We start from the raw sequence: 14,761 nt of genomic DNA, 5'->3' as shown, positions 1-14,761 counted from the left end.
GGAGTTCAAGTTGTGTTCAATACTGCCCTCTACAGCACAACAGCATATATTGACTTTGTTTATGATACTGTGAATGTGGAGAAAGCCGTGACTTAGGGATCTTTTCAATCTGTAAAGCTGAACTTCCAGTTTCAGGATGGTTTCAGAAGCCAATGTTGATAACAGGCCGTGCGGTAAATGAATCCTATACATCAAAAATTAGATTGAATTAAAGCATACCTTTAAATTATTTTCTAAATGTCAGACCACATACATATATTATTAGTCTGTTAGCAACAGGTCCCTGCAGCTCTGTAGACCTTTCCCAGTAATACTGTCCTCCTAGTCTGTCCATATTCTGTCTGAATACAAATACATAATGTGTCTCCTCATTATGGAGGTAGATGAATCAAGCCTATTATACCAGGCCATGAAATGTTTTGTCTGCTCAAAAGCCTGTGAACTTGATACCATTTGATTAGCTATGGAGGACTGTATTGTGTACGCATACAACGGATCCCTACTGTACCCATATTTACAGTATATTATATATACTAAATATTATAAACTGATATATTGGGTACAGCCGGGTTCTTTTGGTAACACTATTGTTTTACTGCTTTCTTTCTCCGAAAAAAAAACAAAACTCTCCATGGAGGCGAGGGAGAAGGTAAAAAAACAATGACGCTCAGACTACGAAGACGGTCATGTCATCTATACTAATTTGTCACTGTTTCACTCTTGATCTTCAGTGTGTTTGAGAATGTGCATTCAACTCATTGGATCTTCATGTAGCTCGTAGCATGTTGGATAACGCTAATGCTACCTCACTTCGTCTGAATAATGCCACCTCACTTCGTCAGACTAATGCTACCTCACTTCGTCAGACTAATGCTACCTCACTTCGTCAGACTAATGCTACCTCACTTCGTCTGAATAATGCTACCTCACTTCGTCAGACTAATGCTACCTCACTTCGTCAGAATAATGCTACCTCACTTCGTCAGAATAATGCTACCTCACTTCGTCAGAATAATGCTACCTCACTTCGTTAGAATAATGCTACCTCACTTCGTCAGAATAATGCTACCTCACTTTGTCAGAATAATGTTACCTCCTCATTCAAACGTCTCACTTCATCAGACTAATGCTACCTCACTTCATCAGACTAATGCTACCTCACTTCATCAGACTAATGCTACCTCCTCATTCAAACGCCTCACTTCATCAGGTCCCTGTTCATAAGATTATGTTTTTATTGTCACATACACCGGATGGGTGCAGTGAAATGTGTTGTTTTACAGGGTCAGTCATAGTAGTATGGAGCCACTGGAGAAAATGTGTGTTAAGTGCCTTGCTCAAGGGCACATCGGGAGATTTTTCACCTTGTTGGCTCGGGTATTCGAACCAGCGACCTTTTGGTTACTGGCCCAATACTATGCTACCTACCACCCTAAGAAGAGGGATAAGATAATATGTCTAGTATTGCCTCTGCAGATCTAGTCATTGACAACTTAACTCTTTCTCCTACTTGCTTTTGTCTATGCATCATGCAGCGCCACCTGGTGTTCACGACCATGAACTACTTTCCTCTTTCTCTAAAGAACACACCCTCTTTCTCATGATTCCATTCATTAACATATCCACTCCCCTTCCTCTCCCTGGTTACTCAAGGCATGTTGTGTAGCCGTAGCAGAGGACGTAGTTGAAGAGGTAGTTGAAGAAGTAGTTGAAGAGGTAGTTGAAGAGGTAGTTGAAGAAGAAGTGATAGAGGAAGAGGTAGAATTGGCCCCAGAGCCAGAGGCAGAGGCAGCCCCAGAGCCAGAGCCAGAGGCAGAGGAAGGTATGTTAGCATGTGGTATTCTGTCATCCTTTTATCCTTTCAATGAAGAGGAAGGTCCGTTGATTAAAGATGAATTATCTGTGTCACTCTGGTCGGTATACAGGACCGGCTTTATATTGTCCATATCCCAGGTTTGAGGTCTCACTATATTGGGGGAATGTCTGTTGTCATGCCTGTCTGTCAGATCAAGGAGCACTGCGAAATTAGCTGACTCTAAACAAAATTAAAATTAAGAGCTGATAGGGAAAAAAATCCATTATAAATGGTATAGTTTGGGGGGTTAAGAAAAAGGATGAAAGAATACGAAATGCTAACATTTGCTTAACCCTGCAGTGACCCCACTGTTCAACCCTCCTTGCTATATAACCACTCGATATTAGCATGGTGTGCACCAAACACATAACAAGAGAAATAACAAGTCGATAACTTCAAAGTCCATCTTCTAACACATATGTGTTGTCTTGCTTGTGGAAATTGTGTGTGGGACAAGCCGTCAACACTATACTGTTTAACCATTTTTATTTTAAAGTTAAACACTTTGCCTGTCTTTAGGGAGTTATATTTTCAGTTTATTATTGTCATTAAATATACAAGTGGACTTTCCTTATTCTGAAACAAGACCACACTTTAGAATTAAATCTTGCACATATAAAACAAGTTTATATTCTCCAACTGTGTGTGCAAAGTTTTTTATGTTAAGTAAATATGTGAGATTTAGATTTCTGTCCGTTTGTGGTTATTTTTCTTTTGATTTTCAAATCACTAACGAACATTGACTACCTCAAAAGAAAAGCCAGGCTACAATCAGGAATATCTACCTGCAGACCCATTATTTTCCATTTAATGTAAAAACATCCAAGTAATGCCTGAATCTTTTTTTGCCTGAGAATTACTCATCTGCTTTATTTGCTGATGTGTGCATTTCTAACCCAATAATATGTACTTGTCCTCTTCATTTCTTAATATACAGCCCACAGGCCACAGTTCAAGTAAGTTATCTTTTCATGTAACCTCTCATTTCATTGTACACATATATATCTAGAAACATATTACTGCATAGAAAGACTGCATTCCTATTCCCAATTCCATTTCAATCTCTCCTTAAAAAATACTATATTCTTAACTGTGGCAGTCAAAATGTTCAGCTGTCTTATTTTACATAGGCCTAGCCCACCAGAAATGTATTTATTCAGATATATCTTCTTATTATTCTTATTATTATTTCATTGTCCTTGTTTTAGGTCAACATCATATCAAATTATAAATATGTGCATTCATTTGAATACAAACAAGAAACAACATAACATAAAACACAGCATAAAACAGTTCAGTTCTCTGCTCTCTTACAATGTTGCATTACCCCTAACATTATTACATGATATAACCTTTTTAATAAATCACATTATTACACTTTGATTACATGCGTAAAAATAAACGTTATTTATTTTTATGCTTTAAATTTTCCATAGATTCACTGTTATTTTATATTGACACTTCTCAGGGCACCAAAGATTCCTGATGGCGAGAAAGTTGACTTTGATGTAAGTAACTATAGTCCTTCATACATCATGACTATCTGGAGACAGCTGGCTGGATAAATACCAGGGCCAATGTCAGAGATGACAACATTTTATTTCCAAAACGCTATATCCACCAATTTTTCACATTTGTGTTTTTTTTTCTCATAAAAAATGTTTGCTTATGGATACCTTCATGTGTATGTAAAATATCACTGTTCTCAGATTTAGATGTGGATGAAAATGGGGTTTTATGCAAATCGCTATATGCATTGTTTAGCTGGATTGGAATGTTCGTATCCTACATATTTGACTGTGATATGTGGTTGTCTCACATAGCTATCTTTAGTCACTCTGGATAAGAGAATCTGCAAAATGACTAAAATGTCAAATGTAAATGTTTTACATACAGTTCTGTATTGAATTATTATCTTTAAAAAATATATATATTGATGTGGCAATAGTATAATTTGTACATTTTACACAAAATGTAGTTATTTGTTACATTTGACTGAGTAAAATCTAGCAGTAGTACTAATTTCTCTGACAGTGAGGCGCATATATAGCATTTGACAAAACAAAACATGATTATTTGTCTCTGAAATGAATTCATCAAGTGATAGATTTGAAACAAATACATATCTGTAATTGAACAACCCTATGCCAAGATTAGAAAAACACCAATCTCTTTCAAAATTTCTTTAAACAATAAAAGCTGATTTATCAACATTTCTGAAAATGGATATATAGCATTTTGGAATTAAAGATGCACTATGCAGAAATCGCTCCACCACTAAAATTCTAATAGTTCACCTAATTTCAGTTCATGTGCAAAAACAACTAAGTATAGTGTAGAGAATCATTGTACCATCTAAACTGCTGTGAAATATATTTTCCATACCAAAAATACTGTATTTTCAGCTGTTTAAAGCTGGTGTACAAAACCGAAAGTAAAAAACTAAACTTAAGAACGGGAAGCATAGAAATAGCACACACAGAACAGATCCATTGCTTCTTAGACTTGCTTTCAATGAGAATGACAGATCTACAACACATATTTCTACGTGAATTTCTACGTGGTCATGTCGCCCCAGAAAGTTACATATTGCAAATTTGAACTCTTCATGTGCTTAACAAGTGGATCTATTTTCCAACCTTACAGGACATTCAGAAGAAGCGTCAGAACAAGGATCTTGTTGAGCTGCAGGCCCTGATCGATGCGCACTTTGAGCATAGAAAGAAGGAGGAGGAGGAGCTCATCGCCCTCAAAGAAAGAATTGTGAGTGAGAATTAGTAAATTACATGACTCTGCATACACATAGGTCGTATTTGAAAATATAAACAAGGTCGTAAATTAAAACAACTTTTATTTTTGGACAAGTTCAGGTAGTCCATCCCTGTTTGCTTACATTTAGTTCCTAGTCAATAAAACCATGACAAAACGATAAGACGTTGCAGTGCCCACTGGTGGCCAAAGGTATAACAACCAACCGTGTGTGTGTGTGTGTGTGTGTGTGTGTGTGTGTGTGTGTGTGTGTGTGTGTGTGTGTGTGTGTGTGTGTGTGTGTGTGTGTGTGTGTGTGTGTGTGTGTGTGTGTGTGTGTGTGTGTGTGTGTGTGTCTGCAGGAGAAGCGTAGGGCTGAGAGGGCCGAGCAGAACAGGATCCGTAGCGAGAAGGAGAAGGAGCGTGCTGCCAGACGTGAGGTTTGTGTCCTCCACCAGTACCACTACTTACCCCTCTGGGTTGTCCTCAACTATCAGCGTTCTGTCAATATAGGACATGTCTGACGTTGTGCTGTGATCTCTAAAACAGGAGGAGAGGCTGAAGAGGGAGGAGGCAGATGCCAAGAAGAAGGCTGATGAGGATGCGAAGAAGAAGTCTGCCCTGTCCAGCATGGGCTCCAACTACAGCAGCCATCTGCAGAAGGTGACCAGTGACCAACCGGTCTTCACAGGAATTCACATGATGAATTTATAAAAGATAATTTACTAGTATATAACATATATTTCACAAAAAATCATTTGTGTACATGTCAGATCGATCTTGTAAACGCTGCCATTCATTTGTAACAGGCTGACTCAAAGAGAGGTGGGAAGAAGGAAACTGAGAGAGAGAAGAAGAAGAAGATCCTGGCAGGCAGACGCAAGGTCCTGAACATCGACCATCTGAATGAAGAAAAACTGAAGTAAGAGACTGGGAAATTCCCAGTACGAGTAACAGACTTGGGCTTTACTTTATGTACAATACTTTGTGTGTAGTGTGTTGTTTTTGCAAGGCTAAATGGGCCTACAGCGGGTATAGCCAAGCTGTACAACATTTTTGCAACTGTCCCGTTATCTGATATGAATGCACACTCTAAGAACACCGTTCAGCCAATCAGAATGAAGTATTCAACCACAGGTATGAATATGGACTCTCCTCAGAGAATTTGTACATTAACTCATCAAGTCATTCTGCATGCTCTGCTCTAGGGAGAAGGCAAAGGAGCTGCATGAATGGATGAAGACGCTGGAGTCTGAGAAGTTTGATAACATGGAGAGGCTGAAGAGGCAGAAGTATGAGGTATGTATCCAATGTCCTGGTTAAAGAAAATAGAAATATACTGTACACTATCCCAGTAATACCACATACAGGACAATGCACATCTGGTAATATGACGGGCTCTGTTCTTAGAGCAGATATGTCTGGACATGATACATTACACTGTGGCAGAATGGGTGGTACTGGTATCAGCCATGACCTCATAAAAGGTCGAGCTCAGTCAAAATATGACCCGTTTTTCCTGACACTCTTAGAAACAAATATGCTATCTAGAACCTAAAAACGTTATTTGGCTGTCTCCATTGCAAGCCTTTTTTCTAAGAGTGTAGGTTTTTACAGACATTGCTAATGTAAGACACCCTGTTATATATTATAATTGTAAGATACACTGTAAAATTCCAAGTCTTACCTGAGTAAAATCAGGGATGACATTGGGCCTCTGAGTCTGTCCATCCGCCTGGTGGCCTTAGTTACGGCCTCTCAGATATGAACACAGCTCTGCTTTGATGTCTCCTCCAGGTCACAACCCTGCGTAAGAGAGTGGAGGAGCTGAGTAAATTGTAAGTAGAGCTGGACCGTTGTCACAGCTCAGGGGGCTCTCCTGGCCCACTGTGGTGCATGGTCTGAAACTTTTGTGAAAAAGTTGCACATTCACACAGGAGGTGATGGAAACAATGCAAAAGGTTCAATGATGGATCAAGGACACAACAAAATACACCATGGAAGACACAAAATGAAATATTATTGAGTATTGATTATATCTCACTCATTCAGGTTGAAGAGAACATTCTCTGCTATAGACAGGATAATACACCTGGTATACTGACACCACCATGTCATTTTAAAAGAGTTGCAGAGCGATATAAAGTTGCTGTCTATAGAATAGGACACCTGACTGATGCTCAATCATTGAGTTACAGAAAATGTATGTCCTAAAAGCCAGTTCACTAATCAAGTCTTTAGAAATGGTGTGTTTCCACAGGTAAGTTATTCTGTCTAGAGTTCATTCCCACTGAAAGAAGACAGAAACTCGCTAACTATAGCCAATTGTCTCCAACATGTCCTCATCTCCTAAACTCTCTATCCTTGGAAGTTGAGGAGTCAATACTAAGACATACACAGCTCACAGACAGTTAACCTAACTATTCCCAATCTCTCATAGTCTACTTTTATTAATTCAAAATATTTCCCCCCTCTTTGGTAAAACAAAATGATACTAGAAAAATAATAAAACAAGTAGATGAGAAAGCCTACACAAAAGATCAATGTTCTCACACAGCAGCTGCATGGTGTGTCATAAAGGATACGCATGAAAACTCCATGATTTGTTTTGAGTGGTCTGATGTAATTGTATGTGATGTGGTTGATGATTGTCAGTTAGACCAATGTCATATTAACAATGGAACAGCATGACTTACTTTGATGTAAAGTCATTTAGATTCAAGTGAATTTAGTAAACTAAAGTCAACATAAGTCTTTATTTGCAGATAAAAATGGGCATCGATAGTCTCTTCATTGGGTGTCTTACTCTGTTTCTCTCTCTTTCTGATGTATTACAGCTCTAAGAAGGGTAAAACCGTCCGCAGAAAGTAAGCGGTCCCGTGCTGCTGCTTGGAGCCCAGACAGCCACTGTACTACCGGACACAGGCCTCATGCAGCAACAACAACACACACTTACACTAAAGTCATGGCTCAGACAACTAAGTTTTACTGTTTGCTGATTCATCCAAGACGTGCCTCAGTCTACAGCACGGAGCCATTAGCTGCTGTTGTAGGAATTATCCCTCTTGCTTTCTCACCCTGGACTGTTTGGTTCTCAGTATTTTTGTAAATAAAGTGTGACTCTTCAACTTTGTCTGTAGATGTGTTATTAACCAAACCCTCAATAAAAAAAAACAATATTTTTTGCCATGTAACTTTAAAGTAATTTGTTCATATTAAAAATAATTTCCACTCTAATAAAAGGCATAATATTGTTGTGTTTGCAAGAGTAGACCTAGATTAACTTGTGGAACGTGTTAGCCCTACGTTAGAAGAAATATTGCATTATAATGAAGGTTTCTTCAACATCCCACCCCACCATTCTGAGAGAAAATGCAAACACTTGAATTGACATCACAATTAGATTGAATTATATTGTAACCTAGATTGAAAGGAGAAAACAATGTTCTGGTATGTAACTATAGAGGGTGGAGAGTGCCAGTTTGAAAAAGCAATGCTTAAACTCTAAATAGGATTGTGAAAATTATAAATGTATTTTTATTATCGTATCATTGCGCATTAAATAGGCCACAATTACATTGAAAAGTTTAAATGAAAATAGAAAATGGTTGGAAATTGTAAAAAAAAAAATCTAAATAAAAATGGTAAATGGTCAACAGAAAAAGCCAAATGGTAAACAAAGCATCGCAAATGCAAAGTGGAATTTCAAGTGTCTGTTTTAATTTCCCAACTAGCCAATTAAGCATTTTCGCTTTTCAATTTCCATTTGAATTGTATTCAAATTTCTTCTTGGAGGTGTGAAGCAGGAGCGTAACTCTGCACCCCCATGTAGTAGTACCTACTAGCCATGTCAGCTCTCTTTTCATCGATTTTAGACTTGTGTAACCAACACGCAGCATAGACCTGCTAAGCTGAATCCTCGGGGAGCCAATGCAACTCTGCAGGTCTCAGGCAAGTTTAGGCCTACTCATCATGCATGTGTGGTAACTGAATCACCTCAGTTACAATTCACCATCCTTTGATCTCCTCTTCACAGAGACCCATCTGAGCCATGGCTCAAATATGACTGGCAGGGTTATAATAAGGGTGTACTGCACATCAGAAGAGCAGATTAGTCCGCTAAAAGCCTATAGCCATTGCAACTTTTCAGGTATCAGGCAAGGTTACTCATCATGCGAACAACTAACCAGAAAGAAGTGTTTCTGTGACCATGCACATGTAATGAGGGCAATTCCAAGGTAGCAGAATGATAAAAATAAAAAAAAGTTTTATAAACCATAAAGAAATGAAAATTGTAAAACAGATTTACTTGAAGAACAGTGTAGACGTAGTTTGGTAACAGAATGATTGTTTGTGGTGTTTGTGCCGGCATCTGGTTCCAAACTTGGTATCTGTACTGTTCTTCAAGTAAATATGTTTTTGTAAGTTTAACTTAAAATGAAAAATCTGAGTCTCAGCATCATTTTGTTACTGTGGAATTGCCCATGAGTAACTTTTTCCTAGTGTTAATTTTCTGTTAACCATTTGCCATTTACTGTTGACCATTTACTATTTTATTTTACATTTCTGATGACCGTTTCATCAATTTCAATTAACCATTTTCAATATTCGCACTTCAGTAGCAGAGGTGCAAAAATATGGCAGCCCCAATGAACTTACCACAAATGCCTTGTTTGCTAAATTCGCTGTTGCTCTCCTTTTTTGTGTCTTCATAAGCACAGTATAGATGATCCCAGTTCTAACTCCATGATGACGGCCATTTTAAAAACCAAAAAAGTATAATCTGATTATTTGTTGGCTTGTTGAACCATGTCGCACGCCGTAGTTTAAAAACTGTATCAATGTCACGCCCTGACCTTAGTTATCTTTGTTTTCTTTATTATTTTGGTTAGGTCAGGGTGTGACGAGGGTGGTATGTGTGTTTTTGTCTTGTCTAGGTTTTTTTTGTAATTCTATGGGGTTTTGGTATGTCTAGGTATATGTAGGTCTATGGTGGCCTGAATTGGTTCCCAATCAGAGACAGCGGTTTATAGTTGTCTCTGATTGGGGATCCTATTTAGGTTACCATTTTCCATTTTGGTTTTGTGCGTTATTGTCTATGTGTAGTTGCATGTCAGCAATTGTGTCTTATAGCTTCACGTTTGATTTTTTAGTTTGTTTAGTGTTCTCCATGTAATAAAATAATGTATTCTTATCATGCTGCGCCTTGGTCTCCTCGTTATGACGAACGTGACAATCAAGGGATGATAGAGGCTTTTCCCAATGACACAAAACATGTAAAACAAAAATGCGAGCAAGATCTGGTAGAAGCTATTGATGATGATGAATGGATACAGATATGTTTGAATGCCCAGTCATGTTCATATCTTCTCAGACATAAATTACTGCAGTTTAAGGCCATCCATAGAACATAGTGACACTGAAATACATGCACTCAGAAATGTCCTTCCTCTGCTGGAGTTGTAAAACACAAAAGGGCACATATTTGCATATGTTATGGTCTTGCGAAGGCTTGTTGAATTCTAGTAAAGAGCATGTACTTTTATCTCAGCATGTCTAAAGGTTCTCCCTTCTCCCTGTTTTTGTTTGCTTGGAAATGTTAATACTGGAGACTGTTATCTGAAGAAACTGTGCAACCAAGCATTTATAGTAGCTAAGAAATACATTGGTTATCCTCCCACAATGTGAAGTTATGTATCACTAGATTTGATTTAATACCAGATTAAGGGTTTACTGGGCAACTTTCATAAGATCTGGATGCCTTATATGCAATGCAGTACGACTAAAGGAGTCTGTTTTGAAAACATGCCCACGTCAGAGGAGAAACAGTGCCTTGCAAAAGTTTACACCCCCATTAGCATGTTTCCTATTTTGTTGCTTTACAACCTGTAATTTAAATAGATTTTTATTTTGGATTTCGAGTAATGGACACACAAAATAGTCCAAATTGTTGAAGTGAAATGAAATAAATAACTTGTTTCAAAAAAATAAAAATAAATTAAAATGGAAAAGTGTTGTGTGCATATGTATTCACCCCCTTGGCTATTAAGCCACTAAATAAAATCTGGTGGAACCAATTTCCTTCAGAGGTCACATAATTAGGGAAATAAAGTCCACCTGTGCAATCGAAGTGTCACATGATCTGTCACATGATCTCAGTGTATATATACACCGGTTCTGAAAGGCCCCAGAGTCTGCAACATCCCTAAGCAAGGGGCACCACCAAGCAAGCGGCTTCATGAAGAGCAAGGAGCTCTCCAAACAGGTCAGGGACAAAGTTGTGGAGAAGTACAGATCAGGGTTGGGTTATGAAAAAGTATTCGAAACTTTGAACATCCCACGGAGCACCATTACATCCATTATTTAAAAATGGAAAGAATATGGCACAACAACAAACCTGCCAAGAGAGGGCCCCCACCAACTCACAGACCAGGCAAGGAGGACATTAATCAGAGAGGCAACAAAGAGACCAAAGATAATGCTGAAAATGCTGCAAAGCTCCACAGCGGAGATTGGAGTATCTGTCCATAGGACCACTTTAAGCCGTGAACTCCACAGGGCTGGGCTTTACGGAAGAATGGCAAGAAAAAAAAGCCATTGTTTAAAGAAAACAATAAGAAAATACATTTGGTGTTTGCCAAAAGGCATGTAGGAGACTCCCCTAACATATGGAAGAAGGTACTCTGGTCAGATGAGACTAAAATTTAGCTTTTTGAAATCAAGGAAAACGTTATGTCTGGCGCAAACCCAACACCTCTCATCACCCTGAGAATACCATCCCCACAGTGAAGCATGGTGGTAGCAGCATCATGCTGTGAGTAGGTTTATCATCGGCAGGGACTGAGAAACCGGTCAGAATTAAAGGCATGATGGATGGCGCTAAATACAGGGAAATTCTTGAGGGAAACCTGTTTCACTCTTCAAGAGATTTGAGACTGGGACGGAGGTTCACCTTCCAGCAGGACAATGACCTTAGCATACTGCTAAAGCAACACTTGAGTGGTTTAAGAGGAAAAGTTTAAATGTCTTGGAATGGCCTAGTCAAAGCCCAGACCTCAATCCAATTGAGAATTTGTGGTATGACTTAAAGGTTGCTGTACACCAGCAGAACCCATCCAACTAGAAGGAGCTGGAGCAGTTTTACCTTGAAGAACGGGCAAAATCCCAGTGGCTGGATGTGCCAAGCTTATAGAGACATATGCAAGAGACTTGCAGCTGTAATTGCTGCAAAAGGTGGCTCTACAAAGTATTGACTTTGGGCGAGGTGACTAGTTATGCACGCTCAAGGTTTCAATGTTTTTGTCTTATTTCATGTTTGTTTCACAATAAAAGTGTTTTGCATCTTCAAAGGGGTAGGCATGTTGTGTAAATCAAATGATACAACCCCCCCCCCCAAAAAATAAATATTTTTAATTCCAGGTTGTAAGACAACAAAAGAGGAAAAATGCCAAGGCGGGTGAATACTTTCGCAAGCCACCGTACCTATTTAGGCAATCCCTAGCTGCTGGGTTGCTAAGTCCTGGCCTTTGGGGGTCTGCCGTCCTGTGGGTTGTCAGTCTGGCCTTGGCTTAACACACCCGAAACCAATACTGAATGTTTCACTAAGATCCTAAAGCTGAGTGTGGTGTGTTGGGTTGGGGCTTTGCAGAGTGGTGGACTCCTAGGGACAGGATGGGGCAACCCAGCTAAATTGTGTGCAAGTAAAAAGGGCTCTACAGTACTATTAGGCCTATTAATTATAATTCATTATATGGAGGATTTGCTGTGATTTGCTGTTTTAATGTATATTTAAGGTGTATGTGGGGGGTTTTGTGTATTTTTTGATGTTCCCAAACCTTTCCTTTAAAAAAAATGAAGGTGGGAACTGGGAAGGAAATTGACTAGACTGGTGGGGGTCGGACGTGCAGGGGGCTTGGCCTGGCTGGTCAGTCTGGCTGGTCGGTCTGGCTGGTCAGTCAGGCTGACATTTGATACAGAGGATGTCTTAATAAAGACAATCAGAAGTCTCTGTATTTTATCAAGAATTGTTTATTTGTTAGGCTATTGGTTAAAGGTGCAACACAATATTTTTACTTTAATTACCTTTGATCTAATTCAGTCTTGTTAATCAGTTGAACATATTTAATAAGGATCTCATACTTAGCTTGATGACTGTGGGCATTTTGCTTAATTTTTGTTCTAAATAAAGACAGCATATTGGATTGTGTAAAAATGCAGAAAATTAGCTTTAGATGCCCAATAAATGGGGGGAACCCCTGCCAGGTTATGTCCCCTCACTTCTAAAACCAAAGTGGTTCCCCTGCCTACTTACAGCAAGTCGACGGCGCCCCGGGACACATTACAGCCCAGACAGTTATGCCCATGCGCAACTATTTTTGTGACGAGATAACAGCCAGCTTGGTGTTCATCTCTCAAAAGAGCACAAGACCATGAGATTTTGCAGCAAGCCCGCCATAGTAAGTTGCCTATAGATCCATTGTCATATAAGCGACCGTACTATAGGCCTATATTTCCGCCGAGTAGAGACTGTCCACATGGAAAATGTTGTAACAGCCCTCATCTTTGCTGTAGCCTTATTGGCCTAGTTGAATTATTGCTCCGGGCTTTTGCATTGCAGTACACAATCTGAACTCGTGATGACGCTACTGCTGTCTCTGCTCAAATGTTAGACCCATAAGGGCCAGCGACTCACTTTGCTCACTTCTCAGCCAAAAAACACAGATGTATGTTTCCTTTCGCTTCTGTTCAAGATTTTTGTTGTTTCTGTCATTCACTTTTGAACAGGACAATAAATAAAGGCAAAAACAATAATGTTAACACACCTCATAGTACTTTTCCATTAAAGTGTATTTATTCTAATTGGTTATAATGTTTCAAATATTGACCATTTCTATAGGTCAAATCGGACCTAATGTTGTTTTTGCATTTGACCATAGATAGCCAAACGGTTTCATTGAATAAATAGCAATTCTTTGTACATCTAGCCTGCTAAATGTCAGTCAGACACGGAATAGCATGCATATGCTAAAATGTTTTTTTTTTTCGGGATAGCATCAAAAAGAAGAAAAGCTATCGGTTTATAGGCCTAAAATCTATTTTCATAACTTGTACTCCTTGCGTGCATATTTAACATAAATATAAGTAACGTTTTCTTTTGGAAATGAATTCACGAATACAGATATACTTATGGAAATGCCATTATAGAATGGAGAGAAAAACATTGTAGACTAGGCATATACTGTCAATGTATTTGTGTGAATTGAAACAGAGGAAACCTTCGTAATCATTTAAAATGTTGTGTTACGGCTAAACAAAATTTGTTTTGCATTAAAGCATGACATGGATTTTTGTGCAAATCTCCATTCTACTTCAATGCATGATTTATGCAACAATTAGAGCTGCACGCACGCTAGTAAGTATTCCGGCCCTGCGTTGATAGGTTATTTTAAGGGATATTAATTAGGCCTATCTTATAAAATAATATGTTAGACATATTATTTTTGTTAGACATATTATTTTATGGCAACAGTTTCTGTCTTGTTTGTGGGTAATTTGTGACCTCATCAAACCCATCAGTTAGGAATACAATACGATGTATTTAATATAGGCCATAGCCTATAACCTTCCCATCATAGTTCATGCTTTGAGACGTTAGATGTGATAGGCCTATGACATGGAGTAATAATCGAAATCATTTACATTCGATAATATGCTATTGTGTCCTGTGTTACGTTTAATTTTGTTATTAAATGTATGTGAACATTAAACTAACAACTCTTCTCCATTGATTCATTTAAATCAAAACTAAACATTACCCTATTTACAATAGGCATAATATTATTATATAATATGCTTAATTAATACAGTATAATATGCTACAGTATTTTTTGAATTTTGAATTTCAATATTTTCTACCCATGTTCCTCAGGTTAAACATGCCAGGCATTAACGACATACATTCACAGTTATCTTGGCAAAATAGAATAAATGATGAAACATGGTTTGTATAAATAGTCATAGTCATTTATTTATAATAACATCGAAAGCCTTTCACTCATTTTAAGATGTATAAATATAAAGTTAAACATTTCTCACAACAAACAAACCAAGCGCCTCAGCCTACATTAAATACATAAAACACTTTTTTTTGTTTATTAA

The 14,761-nt window shown here is 38.2% G+C and overlaps 1 protein-coding gene across 1 annotated transcript; it reads left to right on the top strand.

Moving 5' to 3' along the window:
* Positions 1 to 624: 624 nt before the first annotated feature.
* On the top strand, positions 625 to 7,731 carry tnnt3a (troponin T type 3a (skeletal, fast); the record flags this gene model as incomplete). Its single annotated transcript, XM_035737757.2, has 10 exons — positions 625 to 649; positions 2,793 to 2,811; positions 3,324 to 3,363; positions 4,502 to 4,618; positions 4,966 to 5,043; positions 5,153 to 5,266; positions 5,413 to 5,525; positions 5,812 to 5,902; positions 6,401 to 6,441; positions 7,441 to 7,731. Coding segments are annotated over 10 exons (672 nt in total), but the record flags the coding sequence as incomplete, so codon positions are not given.
* Between the last annotated feature and the right edge of the window lie 7,030 nt (positions 7,732 to 14,761).

This window comes from Oncorhynchus keta, chromosome 26 (genome assembly GCF_023373465.1).
Source record: "Oncorhynchus keta strain PuntledgeMale-10-30-2019 chromosome 26, Oket_V2, whole genome shotgun sequence".
In the NCBI taxonomy this organism is placed as follows: domain Eukaryota; kingdom Metazoa; phylum Chordata; class Actinopteri; order Salmoniformes; family Salmonidae; genus Oncorhynchus; species Oncorhynchus keta.
The sequence above is the reverse complement of the archived record's forward strand: the minus strand, read 5'-3'. Positions and strand labels throughout refer to the sequence as shown.